At 43.0% G+C, this 23,463-nt stretch overlaps 1 protein-coding gene across 1 annotated transcript in view; it reads right to left on the reverse strand.

The window, feature by feature from the left end:
* SLC1A1 (solute carrier family 1 member 1) overlaps nucleotides 1–23,463 on the reverse strand; it is a 75,212-nt gene that overhangs the window by 7,705 nt on the left and 44,044 nt on the right. Inside the window, exons 3-10 of the mRNA XM_018052025.1 lie at nucleotides 14,835–14,927; nucleotides 12,969–13,083; nucleotides 11,681–11,723; nucleotides 10,191–10,289; nucleotides 6,598–6,782; nucleotides 5,391–5,498; nucleotides 3,456–3,578; nucleotides 2,677–2,871 (exon numbers count right to left, since the gene is read on the reverse strand). Of these exons, the coding sequence (XP_017907514.1) occupies nucleotides 2,677–2,871; nucleotides 3,456–3,578; nucleotides 5,391–5,498; nucleotides 6,598–6,782; nucleotides 10,191–10,289; nucleotides 11,681–11,723; nucleotides 12,969–13,083; nucleotides 14,835–14,927 (961 nt within the window). The remainder of the gene's footprint in view (nucleotides 1–2,676; nucleotides 2,872–3,455; nucleotides 3,579–5,390; nucleotides 5,499–6,597; nucleotides 6,783–10,190; nucleotides 10,290–11,680; nucleotides 11,724–12,968; nucleotides 13,084–14,834; nucleotides 14,928–23,463) is intronic.

The raw sequence follows: 23,463 nt of genomic DNA on the forward strand, positions 1-23,463 counted from the left end.
TTAATTTCAAGCAAACTGCAATAAATATGATTTAGGGTTGGGAAGATCTAAAAATTTACTGCACTAGAACACAGTAAGAACTTACTTTATGCCTAGGATTTCTGCCTATGTCAAATGCCTGAAAGGTTCAGATTCAACAGCGTTTACGCCTAGGGACCCAGGTTAGCCTTAAACTTCCACTCTAAACTAAGGGCTTCCCCGGTGGCTCAGATGGTAAAGAATCTGCCTGCAACGCAGGAGACTGGGTCCAATCCCTGGGTCAGGAAGATCCCTTGGAGAAGGGAATGGAAACCCACTCCAGTATTCTTGCCTGAAGAATTCCCTGGACAGAGGAGTCTGGTGGGCTATACAGTCCAAGGGTTGCAAAGAGTTGGACATGACTTTCAAACTCAACTAAAGTCTTAGGATTAACTCTAATCCCAATTCATCACTTCAAAGCAGCACTGTCCAGTAGAATTTTCCACTATGATGGCATCTATTTCCAAAGCGATAGAACATTCATGTCTACTCTGTCCAGTTTGTGCGTGTGGCTAATGGCTACCATATTGAACAATGCTGTTCCAGAGAAACATCTCTGGCAAAATTCACTAATGACATTTTAACCATCTACTTCAGCAGGCAATTTCAGGCTTCACTTGACTAGAATTCTCTGCAAGATTTGACTCTATTGACCATTTCATCCTTGAAAATCTCTCTTCTCTGGGTTTCTATGACACCATGGTTTCATGACTCTTCCCACCTTTATATTCTCATTCTCCTCTTGGGTTCCCCCTTTCTGCCTGCCTCTAATATTAGGATTGTCTAGGGCTCACGCCTTAGTTTCTGTTTCTTCTCTACGCACTCTCCCATTCCCAACAATTGTTGAGCACTCAGTATGTAGGTACCATTCTAAGTACTTTATATGCATCATCTGGCTTAATAGTCACTATTTGCATAAAATATAGGTATTATTATCCTCGTTTTACAGGTGAGAAAACAGAAGCTTAGAGAATTCAAGGTCACAGCTAATCTTGGTGAAGCAGAGTCAAACACAGATAACTGACTCACAACCCACATGCTTGATGAGCATCATTAAACTGATGACTCTGACTTCTGTATCTGCACTTGAGACCACATTTCTCACTGTATATTTCCACCTGGATGGCTTAAAGGATTCTCACATTCATTGTATCCAAAAGTATAAGCTCTTAATCTTCCCACCTATACCTCATTCTGGAGAAGGCGATGGCACCCCACTCCAGTACTCTTGCCTGGAAAATCCCATGGACGGAGGAGCCTGGTAGGCTGCAGTCCATGGCGTAGTAAAGAGTCAGACATGACTGAGCGACTTCACTTTCACTTTTTACTTTCATGCATTGGAGAAGGAAATGACAACCTACTCCAGCGTTCTTGCCTGGAGAATCCCAGGGATGGGGAAGGCTGGTGGGGTGCCGTCTATGGGGTCGCACAGAGTTGGACACGACTGAAGCGACTTAGCACCAGCAGCAGCAGCAGCATACTTCATTCTCTTACACTAGTCCCTGTTCTGACAAGCATCCACCAATACTGGGGGTCATCTTACCCTTCCTCTGTCCCTCACTCTGAATCCAGTAGATGCCTCTTGAATTAATTAGCTCTTCACCCGTGGGTCAGTACCTTAATGTAGGCCTTTTCATACTTTACCTGCAGTAGTCTCCTAACTGGTCTTCCAGCTTATAGTTTCTGCCCCCATTCACGTTCATCCACTAAATTACCAGTTATTTTTCTAAAATGCAAATCTTTCTATAATATGAAAGACTGTCTAAGACCTTTTCATGAGCTTCTCACACAAGCCCTTCCATGATATGATCCCTGCTTTCTTATCTGCCTGTGTTCTCCACGTCGTACTCTTTATGCTAGCCACACCAAGTAATCTGTATTGTGTAACTAGGACACGGTTACATCAAGACCCCTGTTCAGCCTATTCCTTTTATCCAAAATGCTCTCCACTTCCTCTGTCAAATACTTCCTCCTCTTCTAAGACTCAGCTAAACTTTCCTCTCTTCCAGGAAGCTTTTCCTCACCTTCCCAGGTGGACCAACCCTTCCTTCTTTGGTGCCCTCTGTGTTCCACATTCAAACCTCTATTACAGCCTTTACCATATCACTCAGCACTAATTTGAAGTGAAGTGAAGTGAAAGTCTCTCAGTCATGTCTGACTCTTTGTGACCCCATGGACTATACAGTCCATGGAATTCTCCAGGCCAGAATACTGGAGTGGGTAGCCGTTTCCTTCTCCAGGGGATCTTCCCAAGCCAGGGATAGAACCCAGGTCTCTCACATTGCTGGCAGATTCTTTACCAGCTGAGCGACTAGGGAAGCCCACTTATTTAGATATCTGTATACCCAACTTATCTACCCCTTAAAAGCAGGAACTACCCCTTATTCAACCTTGATTCCTTGATACCTGCTCTGTGCCTAGCACCTTGTGGGTGCACTGGGCCGAGAACACAGAGACTCCCTGGCTCCCCAGACCTGATGCAGTATTATGTACCAGTCCTGCCACTTGTAATACAGATGCACTTAATCTTGGGAAGAGATTGTATAGACCACAAAAATAAGTACAGCTGGACCATCCATGATCTCCCTCCACAGATGAGTTTTACTTGAGAGCAACTCCAGTTACAGAGATGAGAATGAGTGTGACTTCATGCCCCACCTGATAGTGATGATCTGCCCAACGCTCAAGTCCAAATCATTCAACTGCGCAATAAACACGGCCGCCACTGCTTCATAGAGTGCAGTCCCATCCATGTTGATCGTAGCACCAACGGGTAATACAAATCTAGTGATCCTCTTGTCCACCTGGTTCTTCTCTTCAGCGCAGCGGAAAGTGACAGGCAGTGTTGCTGAACTGTGTGATAAAAAGAGAAAAGATATGATGGCTTAGGAATGCTGGTCCTCAGTCCCTGCCTGAAGTGATACCTCAGTTCTAGAAACTAAATCGAGAGCTCAAAGCATGATGGCACTTTTGGTAGGACCAGGCATCAGAAGTCGCTGTGCTTGTCACTGTCCCCAGCTATGACACGACCCCCTCCTGGGTTGCAGGCCCTGCCAGGAGGGCAGGAAATATCCAGTAGGGTGAAGAAATGTGTGTAAGGTCAGAAACTGGGGAGATCATTTCTCAAAGGCAGCTACAAAACCCCCCAGCTTCATCAGGTGAGGTGAGAATTGATAAGGCTTGGCTCACAGACTTCTTCCAGAAACCCCTCTTCTTTAAAAAAATTTTTTAAAAAAATATTTGCTTATTCATTGGCTGTGTGGGGTCTTTTTGACAGGCAGGATCTTCAGTCTTCACTGCAGCATGCTAGTTGCAGCATGTGGGATCCAGTTCTCTGACCAGGAATTGAACCTGGGCCTCCTGCATTGGGAGCATGGAGTCTTAAACACTGGACCACCAGGGAGGTGGTGGTCCACCAGACACCCTCTTCTCTTTACCTGGAGGAGATCATGAGAGCTGTCAGAAGAGCCTGGGCCATTCCCATGGCGAACTGGAAAGGGTTCTTTCGTACAATTATGAAATATATCAGTGGGAGAATTACAATGGAGTGGATTGCAAGCCTGTAAACAGGAGAGAGAAACAGGTTCACAGATGATATTATCTCTTCTTCTTCTTTTTTTTTTTTCCCAAATAGCATTTTTACTCATGATATCATTCCAACTTTCATTATGGTCCAACGAGAAAGAGGACAGGAATATATGTCTCCATGGAACACATGGGGAAAAGGAGACTCAGCAAATCAAATATCTTGTCAAAGTTGGTGGCTAAGCCAGTAGCTGAGTCCACATCTCAGAGCTCACAGAATAGTTATGTCATGCTGCCAAGCCCTGTACCTGCTTTTCCTGCTGTGCATGCTAACATGCTTTCACTTCCTTCTGCTATTGAATCCTTACTCCTCCTCTAAGACTCAGCGAAATCTCCCCCTCCTCCTGGAAGCCTTCCCTCACCTTCCCAGGTCCAGCTGACCTTCCCCTCCTTGGTGACTCTGTGGTCAACAGTATCATAGCCCTTATCACAGTCCTCAACCTGGACCACGCCGCTATCCAGCTGGACAGCACCACCATCTAAGAGGGGAGTCAGGGTTTGTAAGGGGGAAGTTATCCCTGCTCTCCTACAGTCATCTTTCATGACTGATCCTCTTTTCTTTGTCATTCCTACATTCCAAACTATTGCTCGTTTCACAAACCAAAGGGCTTAAAAAATGAAACTGATTCAGCAGATGCCATGTAAATGGCAACTTAGAGTTTACAGATCAGTTATGTGAAGCTGAAGTGGTCATTGAAAAAAATAGATCCTGAAGGTCAAGAAAGGGATCTTACAGACAGCCTATGGCTTAGAACTATGAGAAACTGACTTAGTTTTCTGTTAGGAACCTAGATAGGTTGATGGGGCAGAAACCAGCAGAACCCTCTCATTAAATAGCTCAGCGTAATAAATCTTAGCCATACCATGGCCTGGACACAGCCCCTGGCCTCCAGTAAGGCGGATGGTCCCACCTCCATTACTACCGGGGCCCTGGAATTTGACTCTGGCCTTTGTCTCCATTGACCAGCATGACTCTGATTTTAGTCAAAACAGATTAAGAACCAAATCCTATGCAGTGGATAGTCCCCAGTGCAACTGAGTTCCAGCAGGTGAGCTGATTCCTCCAGCTGAGTGTTTGGGGGAATTGACCTGTGTGAGTCAAACTGATGATGGTTAGTCATTCCCCTGGTCCATATTTCTTAGCATATGTGACATATCCTGCCCCTGGACTGACATCTGGGGCACCATTCATAACCTATCCCACCGCATCTCCCCTCAAGGAACCAGTGCGTGTGCTACAGGAAGTATGCACACAGCTGTCTCCTGCTTTGCACAGTTCCTACCAACCTGAAGATTCTCCAGCACCCTCTCTTATGATGTAGGGTGTGACAGTGCTTACCCAACAGGGTTGGAACCCATCCCACTCCTGCTTGCTCCAGTCCAACTTAATTTAGGCCCTGCCTAATTTCTTTCAGGCTCAGGGTACATGGGGACTGTTCTTACTTGTTTGGTTGGTTTACATCCTTGAAGAAGGGAAGGCCAGGAGAGGGCCAAGAGAGGCTACCAGTGGGTTTTTCTCTTAAGAAATTATTTTAACACAGCTAATAAAGGCAGTGGCAAAGCATGGTCCAGGCTGTTCTGCCAAGATCTGGAAACTAGCACAGTGTGATCCACCTCCAGTTCAGCTGTTAAAGGGCAGCCCTTCTCTCCCCTGCTCTCTTATCTCTGAACCTCATCTTTCCTTGCCTGTGGGAGAGAAGCCAGTTTCACCAACTGAAACCTGGCCTCTCAACAGCAACTCATTGGCTCAAATGAGGTTTCAGTGTCTTTCCTTGAGTCTGACATACCCACTCAGGACGGTGGCCATGTAAAGGCCCAGTTTGCGGAATATTTCCCAGTCTTCAACTTCTATGATCTTCCCGGCAATCAGGAACAAAATGCCAATCGGCATATAGCTAGAAAGTAAGCACAAGAAAAGACATACTTCTGTCATCAAATATTTTCTCAGGGTGGAAACGCTGGGTAAGAAACAAGCCAGGGCATATACCTCGGCTTGGGGTGTGCCCTTAGCTGGGAGGGGCACAGGATATACACAGTGAGGCTAAGGTCTCAGTTTCAGCCCAGCTGGACTACACTGGCTACAGGTTTCAGCACCCCTGTGCACTGTAATCTCTACCCACCTATGCCACCATAAGGGGCACTCTGGTCCCTAGCCCACACTTTGCTCCTGTGCACATACACCCTGCTGACTCATGTCTGCAGGTCTCTCTCTAGCTTGACTCTCCAATCATGGCCTCTAGGCTCTTTCTAGACACAGTCATCTTGTTTCCCAGGTAGTGGTATCAGCAACAGAACTAGTTATGTAATAGCTCTGTTGTGATAGCTCTGTCTGTGGAGCTATCATTACATGCTTTGCATTGGGTTAGGTATTTCACATGTGTCATTCACTTAATGTACTTCTCCCAAGTCGAGGGGTAGACTTTATTTATCCTTTTTAACAGATGATGAAGCTGAGGTTCAGCAGCATTAACTGAAATAACTAAACCCTTTACTGTCACTGTCAAGGTCTATACTCTGAACCAACTTGCTGTGAGATAAGTGGGGCAGAGGTCTCCCAGGCAAGGTGGACTTCTCAGCATCTCCAGGCACAGGGCGGATGCTCAGGTGGTGCAGCTGCTATGCTCACCTATGGCAGCTTTCATTGGATGTATTAGGGCCCATGTGTACCTACTGTATTCCTTCTGCATGGAGCCTGATAAGGAAAGCAACGTGTGTTCTGGAAAACTCCTTCAAATCACTCCTTTAAGAATTCTTTCTTACATAAATGCTGCTTGGTTGCAATGTGATCAAGGACCTTGGTGGAAAAGACAATGGCTGATCTCTAGACTTTCATTAGTGAACTGAGTCCTAAGTAATACATGGAATTATTTAATACTGTAGTGTCTTGCCCTCTCTAGGGTGAGGTGAGTTGAGAAACATAAACCTTTTCCTTCTAGTTTTGAAGGGTCAGCCATTGGGGGAAGCAAGATGGCATTAACCGGTGTGTCTGCTCACCACATAATGATCTGAACGATTTTCATGGTTGCATCACTCAGAGCATTGAAGAAATCCACCAGAATCTGTCCCCTTTCTCCCATTTTTCCAATGACAATTCCAAAGACGAGGCAAAAGACGATCAAGCCCAGGACATTTATGCCATCTGAATACATGCCTACGACTTTGTATTCCTTTGTTTTGTTCTGCGGATCAAAACCAAGAAAATAATATTGATGCGTGATTATAATCTTGTTAGAATGCATAGGCCCTGAAACAGGAAGATATGATAGCCAAACAAACTAGTGACCTAGCAACAATGTAGGATCAACAAGTTTAGGAGCCAAAAAAAAAAAAAGAAAAAAACCAGCTACACATGTATCAAATTTTACTGCCCCCACCTCTGGCATTGAAGTTTGAAGTGTTTTTTTTCCCCTCTCTTTCAGTGAATCCATACTTGAAGATTTCTTTTGAAGATTTCTTATTCTGGGGTGTTTTAAATTTTTAATAACTTTAGGCACTTTTCAGAGTTATTTTAACTAGTAGTTACATTAGGAGTCTGCATAAAAAGATACAAATTAATAATGCAGGAAGCTCAAAATATTTACCAGTGCAGACATTTTTAGGACACTTTACTATCTATTTTATCCTGATAATGAACACAGGAACATTTTTTTACTACCTCTAACCTTAGATAACCAATAGGATTTTATTTTAGATAAAAATTAACCAGATATCTACTACTATGAACCATTTCTTCATTTTATCCCGGGTAAGAATCGCATGGGGACTTTCCAGGTGGCTCAGTGGTAAAGAATCCAGCTGCCAATACAGGAGATGAGGGTACAATTCCTCGGTCGGAAAGATCCCCTGGAAGAGGAAATGGCAACCCACAACAGTATTCTTGCCTGGAGAAATCTCATGGACAGAGGAGCCTCTGTGGGCTGCAGTCCATGGGATCGCAAAGAGTCGGACACAGCTGAGTGCACACACACACACACATGCACACACACACGAGTAGCATGAGATATACCAAGAGATAATCCAATCCTAGTTGTGCAGCATGAGCTTAACAAAGATTTCACAGGAAGATAACATATTCTGAGTGGTGCAAACCAGGTTTCTAAGGAATTATGTGGATGAGCCACTGGGGTACCAATTATTTCTTACTTATGATCTGACGTGATCAGACGCATATTTATGCTGTAGCCCGTGCAGTGTGTTAACTGCACAGGCTACAGTGTAAGGTCTTAAAATGCAGCTGGATAGACAAGACTAACTGTGAGAAACATGAGCCAATGATAGCAAGATGGTGTGTAACTAACGGCACAGCTAAGCTATGAGTTACAGGCATCATGTGGAGACTGGAGACATGAATGTGGGCTGTGAAGATAGTGAAGGACAGGCCCGAGGAGCAGGCAGCTAGGAGATAAGCAGAGATCTAGAAAGCAGACTCCAGAAAAATGGCAAGGAAAGGCAGACATCATCACACACCAGGTCTCTGAACTCTACTCATCCTGTCCAGCCGCCACACTACTTTAGACCTCCCTATTCTATTAAGGAGTATTCTGTTCTTTCCAACTGTAATATTTATCACTCTTCAAATAGAGCATATATCACATGTGCCTTTTCTCTGTCATAATCTCAGTGCCCATCAGAGCTTGGCCCATGGAGAGTGCTCAGAAAAATCTCTGTGGAACCATATCAAGAAGCAAGAGTAGGAGTTTACTGAGGAGTTGGATCTGGATAGAATAGATTGGGCTCACCAAGAAGTAAGCTGGGAAACCAGGGACGAGCCAGGTCATGGAGTACTTTCTGTAGGAAAAAAGAGGGAGCTAACTGTGGCCTATTTAATGTGAACTCTAAAATCTACTGCATTTTTTTTTTTCCCTTAAATTTTTCCTTCCTGAGTGAAGGCAGAGTACATTCAGGAGAAATCTGCTACACTACTATAAATGTACTACTTCAGGCCAACCTGATCTAATCTCCAACTGGAGGAAGAAATGGCAACCCACTCCAGGTTTCTTGCCTGGGGAATCCCATGGACAGAGAAGCCTGGCAGGCTACAGTCCATGGGGTCACAAGAGTTGGATACAACCTAGTGACTAAACCAGCACAATCTTGAACAATGAAATCCTAAAAGTTCTCAGAGCCAACTGATTCCATTGATAAGTTTATGGCAAACTCCTGGTGGCAAAACCTATCCTGAACTGAGATGAGGCTGCTGCTGCTGCTAAGTCGCTTCATTCGTGTCCAACTCTATGCGACGCTTTAGACGGCAGCCCACCAGGCTCCCCCACCCCTGGGATTCTCCAGGCAAGAACACTGGAGTGGGTTGCCATTTCCTCCTCCAGCGCATGAAAGTGAAAAGTGAAAGTGAAGTTGCTCAGTCGTGTCTTGACTCGTAGTGATCCCATGGACTGCAGCCTACCATGCTCCTCCGTCCATGGGATATTCCATTCAAGAGTACTGCAGTGGGGTGCCACTGCCTTCTCTGGAGATGAGGCTACAGATAGTCTATTTTTCTTACTTTGTAGCCAATTTGTAAGTTAGTTGCATTTCACTTAAAAGATGTTGTGTAATATATAGTACACATACCACCTGGCCCTTCTAAAGTGAAAAACTCTGGACTCAGAATCACATTTGGGCAGAGTTTTAAATAAGGAACTGCAGGCCTGCTTTCCACGTTTATGTGGTCTTGCAAATCTAACGATGTTCCTAGAGATGCCCAACTCAACTCTGGGTGGCAGAGACAGAAGTGACAGGACTCATTCTTTTCTCTGTGTGGTTCAGTTGCTCTTCATTATTCTCAGAAGTTATACTCTATACAGTGGCCGCTAACACTGACTTAGGGAATATTGAGTCAATGTTCCTAAGGGGAAACAGAGGATTAGGTTCCTAGGAATCAACAGTCACATCATTTTGGTCAAATAATCAATATGAAACCTTGTTTTCTCTGTGTTTTAGTTCAAAGACACCTTATTTAATATATATTGTTTAATCATTAACGTTGAACTCACTTTAACTCCTGCCTGAATGAGACTTCTCTAACACGTGTATTTTCTCATATGGAACATCAGCCTTCTTGCGTTTGGGAACACTAACTAGCCAGCAGTGCAGCGTGATGCTTGGGAGACATTTCAAACAGTGCAATTACCAAGCTAATGCACCAAACTGAGAAACATGTGGCAAAGACACGCCACACAAAGGACACATCTTTACCATTTAGAGCTGAACCAGGGAGGGGATGTGCGTATACATATAGCTGATGCACTTTGTTGTACAGTAGAAACCAACACAATGTTGTAAAGCAATTATACTCCAATAAAAAAGGAAAAAAACAAACTGCTGAACCAAGAGGGCAGAACACAGCCTTGTTCAACCTCAGCTGGGACATGTGCATGGGCAAGTTACATTTTTCACCACTCCTAGTGTGTCTGTGAATGACCGCACCATACTGATTTTCGGGTTACAAATGCATTTTAGTACATAGGCAAATTCACAAATGTGGGATCTGAGAACAATGAGGATCTACTTATTTCCATCTCCTGCTCACTCATGACTTGGCCCCTGCCTACTGGGGAAGGGAGCAAACAAAAGGATGTAAGTGGTACCTTGGAAATAGCAGTTGTCATGATGACTGTGACAGACGCTTCGGTCCTGTTTGTCCCTGGCTCCTCAGAAAGCTTCACTTCTTCACGTGTGGTTTTGTACTGCATGTTGGAGGGGGGAAAGGTCAAAGAAATAAACAAAAAAAGAATTTTTAAGCTCCTAAGGTTAAACCATAGGAATGTTACTTTGGCCAGATAAGTGTCACTGAAAGTTTCTACCTCTGAGGCCTCTATCAGTGTTGGTTTTGGATGGTACTACCTGAGGCTTTGGAAGCAAAACTGGGATTGAGAAATCCAACCCCCTGACCACCACAGCCACCATTCAATGGTGTCAAAATGTTCTCTCACTTCTGTAGTAAGGGACCAATTAACGGAGCAACAATGTAGAAGAAAGCATAGGTTTTATCTTTAGGTGCTTTAATAGATTCTACAGGAATCCTGTCAATCATTTTTGTTTCTATTTATTTATTCATTTATTATTTTTAACCTGGGGAAAAAACACCTCATCACTTTAAATGTAGTCACCATGACTTTAATAAACATCAAGAACTATATGGTTGTTCCAAAGTCAATAGACCCTTTAGGGCTATTACATGAGTGAGATTTCTGTTGAATTCCCTTCCTTCACCTGTTTGATTCTGCTGAGCTTCAGCAGAGAGGTTTAAGAAAGAGCTAGTATATCATCACACTGGGCATAAATGTTACTCCTACAAGGCTCTGCCAACACCAAGAACCTTACAAGTGACCACTGTGGCTGAACCGCAAATGCACCCCCTAAATAGAGGTGGTTCTGTGCCTCTTGGAGGTTGGCAGGGAGCAATTTAATTGCCATTTTTGTTGGTCTACATAGAGGTCTCTGTTTGTGTAATTTATGTAAATGAATTCAGCAGCTTGTGATAGACTCAGCTGTCTTAAAGTACATAGATAAACAAGAGAAGAAGGCTTAAAGGAAATGAAGTGAAGAGATTGTGAAACTTCCCTAAAGGAAAAAAAGTGGCTTTGTTACATTGCTCTGTAGAGTGCCAGCAGTGGGCACGTACTGATGAAAGAAAAGACCAGATACCAGGAACACTAACCACCCACACGGGTCACATACTGATTTCCCAACATGGGGGTGGAGGTTACCTTTTCCAATTGCATTATATCTGCAGATAGTCTGAGCTTCTTCACAAATATAAAGTGGTTCTCCGAAACTAGGTACTAGAAGCCAGATTTGAAAACACTCATTTGACAGGTTCCTGACTTGCTCCAGTTGAAACCTTTTGGGTAAAAAATGAAGTCTAAGGGAAAAGGGAGCAGTGTAAGCTACAATAGGCATGCTGGGGAAAGACTGGGGTTGACAGGTCACCTGAAATTTCTCCATTCACAGGTATTAATACATTGCCCATTTTTGATGAGTGATTTCCATTTCTTAGGTCATAGGAGAAAAAAAAAATCTTAATGGGTAAGGAGGAAGAGCAGAACAGCTTGAGGGCAAAAATCATTATTCTTACCTGCTGAAAACAGGCTTGGACAAGGTTCTCAGGGAACATATTCCTGTTGGACACATGAAAAGCAGTATCACATTAAGACAAAAGTGGTTTTTGTTTGTTTGTTTTTGTTGCACCTAATACACTGATGGAAATGAGTATGCTATAGAATTAGTACTCTGGTTTTGGTCTCACCTTTGCATAATGCTTCCTTGTATTAAGATTTCTTTTTCCCTGCTGCTGCTAAGTCACTTCAGTCGTGTCCGACTCTGTGATCCCATAGGTGTCAGCCCACCAGGCTCCCCCACCCCTGGGATTCTCCAGGCAAGAACGCTGGATTGGGTTGCCATTTCCTTCTCCAATGCGTGAAAGTGAAAAGTGGAAAGTGAAGTCGCTCAGTCATGTCTGACTCTTCACAACACCATGGACCACAGCCTACCAGGCTCCTCCATCCATGGGGTTTTCCAGGCAAGAGTACTGGATTCTTTTTCCCTACTGAGCTTCAGTTAGGGGACAGAAAGCTCTCCTAACTAACCATCACACTTAACTGATTCATTGAGTAGCCAACACGGTTGCTATCCTCGGTGAAATATGTACTAGCAGGTGGACATACACAGTTAAGAGACTTCTTTAATAGTTTGCACATTTCTGTTTTAATAAATGAGAGTCAACTGCACTTGTTCCCAAATTCTTTATGCCAGTTTCAAATATCATTGTCATTATTGAATGAAATATTATGTAAATAAATGCAATATGAGTGTGAAAAGGAAGGAGCAGTTTCCATAAAAACTAAGCTGGAATGCCTGGAAATTCATTCAAGGCAAGTGAGTAAAATTTCTGTTGTTGTGTTAGGTAAGGGAAGACAATTGAAATAAAAAGAACAGCCGGGAGAACTCAGCTTTCAGCTTTCCTTGCAATTTCTAAGGGTTTTGTTGCTCTACTTCATGAAAACTGAGCCTGGAAATTGTAGATGATGCATTTATAAAGGCAGCCTAGGCAACAGAAATATGAAATTATAATCAACTGACACAAAGAAATGACCTTGGCCCAACATCAAAAAAAGGCAAATAAATGCATTTAAGTTTTAAGCATAAACAAAATATGTAGTGTATATTTATGACTCTCTACTTTAACTGCTGTTTTTTAAAATTAACTGACCAATCTGTAGCCCTGATTGTTTCAGATAAGTGGGTTTCTCCTGTACAGTTAAAATTTCAAGATGGCATTAGCAGAACATTAAACCAAGCATGGGGCCCTGTGCAACCACAAAGGCTAAATGCCTATGAAGCCATGCTGCTGGCTGGACACCCACCTGATCAGGTCTAACATGGCATCCACTGTGCTAACTTCAGGGGTGTTCCCTGTCCTGTCAATTTCATTCACTTTCTGGGTGACACCAGGCTTGATGCTCACCACCAGCACGATACCTGTAACCAAAGATAGCACCCACAGAGCATTAAGAATCTCCCAGGGCACCTGATATCTCTTGTGCATCCATCTTAGAGTACCAGGCAATACTGGGATGGGGACCCTGAGAAGTCTACCCAAAACACCGAGCCTCAGCAGGAACCTCAGCAGAATTACTGCCTTAATTACTTCCCATCTAACTGAAGCAGAAGGAACTCTTCCTGTGTGTTTTTTAAAAATGAGGGGCTGCACTCCAGAACTGCTTCTGGAAACATTTGCTGATGAGAATGCTCTTTTCTTCTTTAGCTTAGGAGATCAGCCTCGGCAGGGGTTGGGGTGAGAAGGACTTATTTTCCAACACAGGGTACTCAGCATGTTTCTGTAACTTTTACCCACAGATGCTGGTATTTTTCTGGAGGGTCACAGAGAATAAGCCTTATCTTCCTATCATACCACAAGCCATCAAATATCTGAAAAGCTGTGTGTAACCCACAAAAGGATTTGGGTTAGGGAGTGCTGTTCTGTGTGACTCTTTTGGGATGCAATGAGAACAGGAGTTCTAAGGAGAGAAAGCTGATTTTGCTATAAAGAAAATCTGTCTAAACAGAGGGCATCAGGACTTCCCTGGAGGTCCAGTGATTAAGATTTCATGATTCCGCTGCAGGGGATGCAGGTTCAATCCCTGGCCAGGGAACTAAGGTCCTGCATGTTGTGTGGTCAAAAAAGAAAAACAAACAGACTCTGAAAGCACCATTTTGGAGCTATTAGGTTCCTCTTGAGGTGTCCAAGTAGAGGTGGGAGGTTTTAGGAAAGACCAGGTTGATGGGCTGGAGGGGAGTGAAGAAAAGGCTCCATGCCCTTATCACTCTTCTCAAAGAGAAATGCCCCTCCAAGGGGGCAGGACTTAAGGGTGTGAATGCATTAGTTTTGCTGATGGGAGGAGTCACTGGGCAATACAGGGGCCATGAATGGGTGTGGTCTACGCTCCCCTCTCAGAGTTGCAGAAAAGATATCAGCCCAGCTATGTTCTTTGTGTTGGCCTCCCTCAGGAGCCTAATGAAATGTGGTTTTGGTTTAAGGCAGGGTTCAGGGCCTCCTAGGTTGCCTGGCCTAATACCATTAAAATCTTACCACATCCTCAGTTCATCAAAGCAGAGCTGTAAGGGTCAAGCTGGCTGCAACATTTGAGTACACTGCCCCCCTCTCACCACTCAGGGCATCCTTCCTAAAATGTCATGCTAGGTCACAAAGGATGGACCATACTTTTTTCACAAAAGTGTCAAAGGTATATAAGCAACGATAGTGCCTTATTAGAACAGTCTCCCTCTTTCAAGTGAAATTTATACTTGGCAAGACTTCTGTTAGCTCTGGGTGCTATGTGAAATTTGAAATGTACTGAAATGCTATCTTTCTGGAAATACTTTATAATTATACTCAAACCCACTATTATAGACTAATTATCAAGTTTAAAGATTAGCTCTTTGCTTCACTTTCTTCGACCCAATGATCCGGATAAGGTGCAGAACTGTCCTTCTCTTTCCGTTTATTTACTAGAGACATTAATAAGCAGTACCATGGCCGAAACTCAGCCAATATTATATTTGTTCATATAAAAGGTTTAGTGCTGACTTCAAGCCTAACAGCTTCATAGCAATTTAACAATTGTACTTTCTGATCTTTAAAAAAGTGTGTGTTTAAAAAACCCAACTACTTTTAAATGGAAAGTCACAATTATACAGGAAAAAAAAAAGGATTCAGAAATAAGTCTTACCTAAAATTACGGCAATGAGAGTGGTACAGAAATAATATACGACAGCACGCAGACCAATTTTTCCAGATACGTTGGAATCCAGTGTAGCAACACCTGAAAGGGTGAGAAGTCAAATTATATTACTTGAAGAAAAATTTCCAGGACTGGTGGCAATTCAATCCTCAAGGTTTGGAAAGAGCTGAGCAGTATGTATTTATCTGCTAGGCCTATCTCACACATTTTGTTTGAATAAATGCATTGGGTGAAAGAACCATTTCCGTATTCCAAATGCAGAATTAAGAGACTGAAGGCTAGTAGGGGGCAAGATCCCCTCTGGCTAAATCCCCACCACCTCAGCTCTTAGTGACTGCTGTGTCTGTGGCTCGAGAGAAGGGTGGTCAGGAGACAAGTAAAAGGAGTCCCCCTTTGGCATCTGCTCTAAGAACTTTACCATTGTATCACTCGACATTCTTTTGGGATTTGGTATTAGGGGAAAGTTTACCTTAAAGAACTGAGAAGGTTCTTTCATCACATAATAAAAATCGTATAACTCATGATCATTTCCCTTTCTGCCTTTTCTGTCAGGAATCTGAGAGTCAACTAAAAAGATAACTTTTATGTGTGATTATCAAGTAATATATCTGTTCATTACAATTATCTAAAGAAAGGAAAAAATATAAAGATGAAAACAAAGATCACTTCATGTCATCAGCTATTGTTAATATTCTGGTGAATATTATTCCCATATTTTTTTCTCAATTTTTTGTCAACAGGGCTGAGATAGTTTTATAGTTTATAATCCTCTCTCTTCTAAATACAATAAGCATTTTGCTTACTGTTACAAATTCACCCTGTAGATAATTTTAAAGACAACATAATCTTCTGTCATGTGGCTGTACCATAAGGTATTTAATCATCTCCTTAGTGATGGATTTTTAGACGATAGCAGGACCAAATTCAATAATAAAGCACCGTCATTTCATTTTCCTTCCTGGCTAGCAGATTTCCTTCTCTTCATGATTTTCAAATTGCTTTTATGTTTAAAACCATATTCTGTATGGCTTTGATTATGAGACTCCTTAAAACCCTTGTTTTAATAAATTGGGATATAAATAAAAATTTCTGAGGGCACCGATCATCTAAGAAACTTATGACCACATTGTTTAGATCTAGTTTCAAAAGGTCTTTGGATGGGCGAAAGAACCACTTTTGCCTCGTTTCAAATGGTCAGAAAAATGACTGAATGTTACTTGACTTACAGTGGTTGTATGGAATGCCAAGGATAGATACAGAGGTGGAAAGCATATATCCCCGCTTGCTAGAAACCTTTGCCCTCCATCAAAGATGCTCATATAAATGTGGTCAAATGATGCATCTCTCTAACTGGACTGCTTCTGTGTGATACATGAAGCCGGGTTGAGAAGCAACCAAATCATCTTTCAGCAAGTTGTCATTTGGAAGTTTCAGACTACCCTGTCCGATTTCCAAAATGAGAATCACATTTTGAATCAAATGATTACCACAGAAAATGATTTTCTGAGTCTTCAACACGCATGAGTTGCTCCATAACTGTTACCCTGCAGTGCACGGTAGCAGGAAAAATGAAGAGGTTACCATAAGGCAGCCCCAAGGAAAAGGTAGTAAACATGCAGGCTATCAGCAAACACACGTCGATTTTATATTCACTCCTCACGCTATAAAAGGTCTGTCCATTTTTTTTTAAGTGACTAGGGGATTACGCTCCTCAAATATAATCATACATAGTTGACGTTTGGGAAAAATCTGTAAGGAAGCTATGATGACGATGATGACAACAGAAAAAGACATCTCTCACTCGAAACACACCATTCCTCTGGCTGTTGATCGCTTCTTCTGAAGTTATATTTTGAGGGAAGAGGCTCTGGCCTCTAGCAGTCACCCCAGTATGTTGTTAAGGGTTTATTCATCAACCTCCAGAGCAAGACTGCACAATTACTGTATGGCAAGCATACTGCGACAGTCACGTCCTAGAATAAGCTGGATGGTAAGATTCTATTTCTCTGGGAAAAAGAATGTGGTGTGCTGAGCAGACTTTCTTTCCTAATGTGCAGACAATTAAAAACAATAATTCTGTAAGAAACTATAAAGACAAAAAAATAGTGAAATAAAATGACAACAAAAGAGATATTGAAAGCTACAACTCAGAAATCAATGAACTAGCTCATATTTAGTTTCAATCTCTTAAAAAAAGAGCAAACAATGATGCAAATATATAAGCTTGCTAAGTAGATTATTTGATTATGAAATGTTCCTATTTTGAGCTCTATTCATTATTTTGATAAACAATTATAATGATTATTCATGATGATAATGGTAGTTTAAAAAAAAAGAAAATTACCAATCTAGATATTTAAGTAACCTGTACAAGCACCTGCTCCATGACCTAATGGAAGATGTATTTTCAGATATATCGTCCTTTGCTCGACATCCAATTTAAGCATCTCCCAGTCCCTAAGGTGCCGACAAGTGACAGATTTGCAGGGTGGCTGCCGAACTGTCTTGGGTATGTGTCTCCTGCCCTCTCAGGATTTTCTTCCAGCAGTGAAACAAATTAAATCTACATGGGTAATTGTTTCCAGCATATGTTAAAATGTCTTAATTTGTCTTAATGATTCGGCCACGGGCTGGTGCCTCTGCTTTTATTCCAGGTCCCAGATGGCAATAAAAGGCTTCATAATAATGAGATTCTTGGTGGAAATACTTTAAATATAGCCCCCAAAGTAGTCAGCTCCTGGCTGTTGCGAGTACAGTAACTCTCTTGTAGTTACTTTCAGAAAGAACTTTGTTCCCCATTTCTCAAATCTACTGAGGTCCTACAGATCTCCTGGATATATCAGAAATGCATTCAAATTAACAGTCATACTTCTCCACATCTCTAGAGCTACCCCTCTACCTTTCCAGCCACCACTGATTGAGGGCAAAGGTGGCACCGAAATCCAGACTCTCAACATCTCAAGGATGTTGAGGATGGGATGGGGTGTGGCTGCCATAACGGGAGGGAACATATTCACGGAGGCAGTCCAATATTTGAAAACCTCTATAACGGGAACATTACTGAACTTAACATGAATATAAAATGTTTGGATGGATAGTCTAGCCACCCAGTTGCCAGTAACAGCCACTCAGTTGCCAGTAATAACAATGATAATGATTATTATAATGAAAATGACAATAGACACTGTGTATTGAACAATGACTGAGGGTTGTGTCATCTCCTTTGAAGTTCACTAAAACCCCACCAGGTTGGCATGATTACTCCCATTTTACAGAGAAAACTGTGGCTTGGAAAGGCTAAGTAACAGGCCAGGGTCCTACAGCTGCCAAGCAGTGGAGCTGGTTTGACCCCCAAAGGCCAGATCGTAACCACTATGTCTGTCACACTGGGTCTATCCATGTGCTACTAAATTCTAGATCAGCCAGTGCTGCCCAGTAGACCTTCCTGTGGTGATAGAAATGTTCTCTGTGCTGCCCACTACGGTAGTCACCAGCCACAGATGGCTAGGGAGCAGCTGACATGTGACTAAGGCGCTACTTTTAAATTTTGTTTAATCTCAATTCAAGTAGCCACATGAGGCTAATGGCTACTGTACTGGACATCAACACAATCTCTAGGCCTCGCCAGAGTGTCCAGCATTTCATGCGTGCTCAGCAATGTTGAATGAACAGACTCAAGCTTAACTCCATTACAATAAACCAGGTAAACGATGAGGATAAACCAGATAAGCCATCATCTCCTGGTGTGCTTTTCCTTCCCCATGCTGACCATAGTGCTCTGAAGACTGAGGCGTATTCTTTCCTGGATCCTCAGTGCATTAAGTAAGGTGCTTTGTGAATTTTGTACTAAATGCTTCCATGTGACAGAAAAAGCTACACTTCTTATGTGTGTATGTGTGCTCAGTTCTGTCTGACTCTGCGATCTCACGGACTGCAGGCTGCCAGGCTCCTCTGTCCATGGAATTTTCCAGGCAAGAATACTGGAGTGGCTTGCCATTTCTCTCTCCAGGTGATCTTCCTGACCCAGGGACCAAACCCGCATCTCTCGCACCTCCTGCACTGGCAGGCGGGTTCTTTACCACTGCGCCACGTGGGAAGGCCACTGCACTGCTTATGGCTCCTTACAAAGCGAGCCCATTTCAAAGATCTCCCATGTTAGAGATTTAGGACCTTGGCAGGTAATCTCCCTAAAAACTACTCACACAGGGCAGTTTGGTATGGTTCCCAGAGTGGCAAACAAGAACGCTTTTCACTCATAACAGACCTCCATGTGAGAACACATTTAGCATTTTAGTTTCTCTTTTTTTCTCTCATTATTATGTGCTCCAACCGACTTGCCCCTCACAGACTGTTTTAGATATTTTTTGCTCATCGCCACCCCATGAAATTTTAATAGCACAAACTGTACATCTGTTCATATACTAAATGTGTATATATATATGTGTGTGTGTGTGTATATATATATATATATGCTCTTTACATTGGAGAAGGAAATGGCAACCCACTGCAATATTCTTGCCTGGAGAATCCCATGGACAGAGGAGCCTGGTGGGCTAAAGTCCATGGGGTTGCTAAGAGTTGGACACGACTGAAGTGACTTAGCACATAGCATATGCTCTTTACATGAGAAGAGTAAGCTTGCCGCCCACCCCTAAAAACTTGCTTCTGCTGCCTTAAGGCCACATTGCTCCAGTTGAGAGTGTGTGGTCTAGCTCAGTGGATGTTGTTCTCTGAACAATAACTTAATCCAGACCTTGGACTCTGAAGACAGCTCCTCTCCATCAGTTCCTGTCATACCAGCCACATGTCAAGTGCTCATTTGTGACATGCAGCTGGTGGCTACTGCAATGGACAACATACAGAGAGAACATTTCCATCATCACAGCACCTGGGTAGTGCTGGACTAGAATTCTGTAGCACCTGCATGAAGTTAGTATCAGTTCAGTTCAGTCGCTCAGTCATGTCTGACTCTTTGCAACCCCATGAATCGCAGCATGCCAGGCCTCCCTGTCCATCACCAACTCCCGGAGTTTACCCAAACTCATGTCTGTCGAGTCAGTGATGCCATTCAGCCATCTCATCCTCTGTCGTCCCCTTCTCCTCCTGCCCCCAATCCCTCCCAGCATCAAGAGTCTTTTCTAATGAGTCAACTCTTCGCATGAGGTGGCCAAAGTATTGCAGTTTCAGCTTCAGCTTCAGTCCTTCCAATGAACACCCAGGACTGATCTCCTTTAGAATGGACTGGTTGGATCTCCTTGCAGTGCAAGGGACTCTCAAGAGTCTTCTCCAACACCACAGTTCAAAGGCATCAATTCTTCGGTGCTCAGCTTTCTTCACAGTCCAACTCTCATATCCACAACATGACCACTGGAAAAACTATAGCCTTGACTAGACGGACCTTTGTTGGCAAAGTAATGTCTCTGCTTTTCAATATGCTATCTAGGTTGGTCATAACTTTCCTTCCAAGGAGTAGGCATCTTTTAATTTCATGGCTGCAATCACCATCTGCATTGATTTTGGAGCCCCCAAAAATAAAGTCTGCCACTGTTTCCACTGTTTCCCCATCTATCTGCCATGAAGTGATGGGACCAGATGCCATGATCTTAGTTAGTATACAACAGTGGTTAAGAATATGACCCCCTTGATAAAGGAGAATGGGGAGCTATTTAATGGATACAGAGTTTTAGCTGGCAAGATGAAAAGAGTTCTGGAGATGGGTGGTGGTGGTGATGGTTATACAAAAATGTGAATGTGCTTAATGGTAAATTTTTTGTTATCCATATCTTACCACAATTAAAAATAATTTTAGAAGTTAAAAAACCTTTAAAATGAGAAAGAAAAGAATAGCCTCAGTCTTCAGAGCGCTATGGTCAGCATGGGGAAGGAAAAGCACACCAGGAGATGATGGCTTATCTGGTTTATCCTCATCGTTTACCTGGTTTATTGTAATGGAGTTAAGCTTGAGTCTGTTCATTCAACATTGTTGAGCATGCATGAAATGCTGGACACTCTCGTGAGGTCTAGAGATTGTGTTGATGTCCAGTACAGTAGCCATTAGCCTCATGTGGCTATTTAAATTGAGATTAAACAAAATTTAAAAGCAATTCCTTAGTCACACCTAGGCACATGTCCCCCTCATTTACTGTGGGGAGGTCAGATGGTGGGCCTACCTTAGCCCCAAACAAGTGAAACATCATTGTGCTTTATCCTGGGGTTTTACTCTAAAGACCCTCCTGGATTCCTTGCTTTTTATCCACACCTTGTGCCTGATGAGGTCTAGAGGACCGCCTTTCCTTACAGCCCACTCTTAGAACTCAATTCTTCTGGGCACTGACACTGCCCTTAAGGAATTTACAAATGAGAAAGGACTGCGCACTAATACACCACAAAGCTGGTGTGGCAGGATCTGCAGAGATCAAAGGGCGTTTAAAGATGTTTATAACAACTGAACAGTACTTTTATGCCTGTTGAGTGTAATAACAAAAAACAGGGCTAGCGCTTTGTCTTTTGTTTTTAATATCTTTTCCTAGTAATTCATTTATGTTATAGTTTACAAAAATTATTGATCCACGTGGATTGGAAATTTATAAAACTAGATCTTTCCCACCCACTTTAAAACCTGGATGCTCTGTGAAGCACTGGTGCAGAGAACAGGTACCACGGGCTTTCAGAGGAACCAGAGGTGTCACCAGGCTGAGGTGCCCAGGAGCAACTTGCAATAGTGAGCATCTGAACTGAGCAGAAAAAGATGAGCAGGATTCTGACAAAGATTCTTTCCTTGGCCACATTTTAGTCAGGCTTCCAAGTCTTCTCTTAGGCCCATCTGTGTACTTCTTTGCAAAATAATTTTAGCAAGAACCTCTTACCCTTGATATACGATCAGGTTCCTTATCCTCCACCGTCTCCCAGATGATTTCTGATTTACTTTGGCCTGTCTTCAACATGAATCTTGTTGGGTCGGGTTAGCCAGAATCCCTTACCCTTGATGTTTTCTCTTAAGAGTTGTCCATCCACCGACCCCTACCTAATTTTCAATTATAAATTCCCACTTGTTCATGCTCTATTCAGAGTTGAGCCCAATCTCTCCCCTTCACTGCAGAATCCCATTGCAGTGGTCCCTACAACTGTCTATATGGTCCTAGGAAAAGTCTGCCCTCCCAAATTGACAAGTATCATTGAATTTCTTTTCTTTAACAAGTCCAGTTACCACTGGGTCCAGGATTGTCCTTTAAATCTAGGGATAGTTTTGAGGCTGGGCTGTGGCCTAGAGACAGATATACTCCAAGCAGTCCCAGGAACTCAGGGGCACCTGCTAGCTCTTTAAGGAACCACACTTGTTTTTTCACCTCTGGAGGAGGCTTGGATGAACTGGGATGCTGGCTCCTGACCAAAGAAGTAACAATCTATTAGAATTTCTTTTTTTTAAAATAAAAACACTGCAAAGGAAGAAGTTGCCATGGGCTAAACAATAGCATGTTTTAAAAATAAACACCCGAGGGTAAAAGTCTCCTCTGAGAACTCTCTGATTAAGCTACCACCCACTAAAGAACAAAATTTCGTGACAATCTCTCTCCACCTTGCCATTAAGTTGTCAGAATTAACTCTGTTATTGGAAGGTTGGTTTTTTTTTTTTTTTCGGTCTGGCATTTGATGATGTTTCACAATTGTGAATGGACACATCATCCAAGCAACTCATTGTTGCACTGAGGCATCCTCTTATCCAGATGACTCCTGTCTCTGTCACCAGCAGAGGCCACTGGCAGAGAGAGAGACAAGCACAGACTTTGGTGGGACACCCTAGGCCCAAATCCCAGCCTTCTCCTCCCAGACTCAGTTTCCCCATCTATAAAATGGAGATTTAAAACATCTCTGCCTATGGCAGAAAGTGAAGAGGAACTAAAAAGCCTCTTGATGAAAGTGAAAGAGGAGAGTGAAAAAGTTGGCTTAAAGCTCAACATTCAGAAAACGAAGATCATGGCATCTGGTCCCATCTTCATGGCAGATAGATGGGGAAACAGTGGAAACAGTGTCAGACTTTATTTTGGGGGGCTCCAAAATCACTGCAGATGGTGACTGCAGCCGTGAAATTAAAAGATGCTTACTCCTTGGAAGGAAAGTTATGAGCAACCTAGATAGCATATTCAAAAGCAGAGACATTACTTTGCCAACAAAGGTCTGTCTAGTCAAGGCTATAGTTTTTCCAGTGGTCATGTATGGATGTGAGAGTTGGACTGTGAAGAAAGCTGAGCACCGAAGAATTGATGCCTTTGAACTGTGGTGTTGGAGAAGACTCTTGAGAGTCCCTTGGACTGCAAGGAGATCCAACCAGTCCATTTTAAAGAGATCAGTCCTGGGTGTTCATTGGAAGGACTGATGCTGAAGCTGAAGCTGAAACTGCAATACTTTGGCCACCTCATGCAAAGAGTTGACTCATTGGAAAAGACTCTGATGCTGGGAGGGATTGGGGGCAGGAGGAGAAAGGGACGACAGAGGATGAGATGGCTGGATGGCATCACCGACTCGGTGGACATGAGTTTGGATGAACTCCGGGAGTTGGTGATGGACAGGGAGGCCTGGCATGCTGCGATTCATGGGGTTGCAAAGAGTCGGACATGAC

This window comes from Capra hircus, chromosome 8, assembly GCF_001704415.2.
Source record: "Capra hircus breed San Clemente chromosome 8, ASM170441v1, whole genome shotgun sequence".
Taxonomy (NCBI): Eukaryota; Metazoa; Chordata; class Mammalia; order Artiodactyla; family Bovidae; genus Capra; species Capra hircus.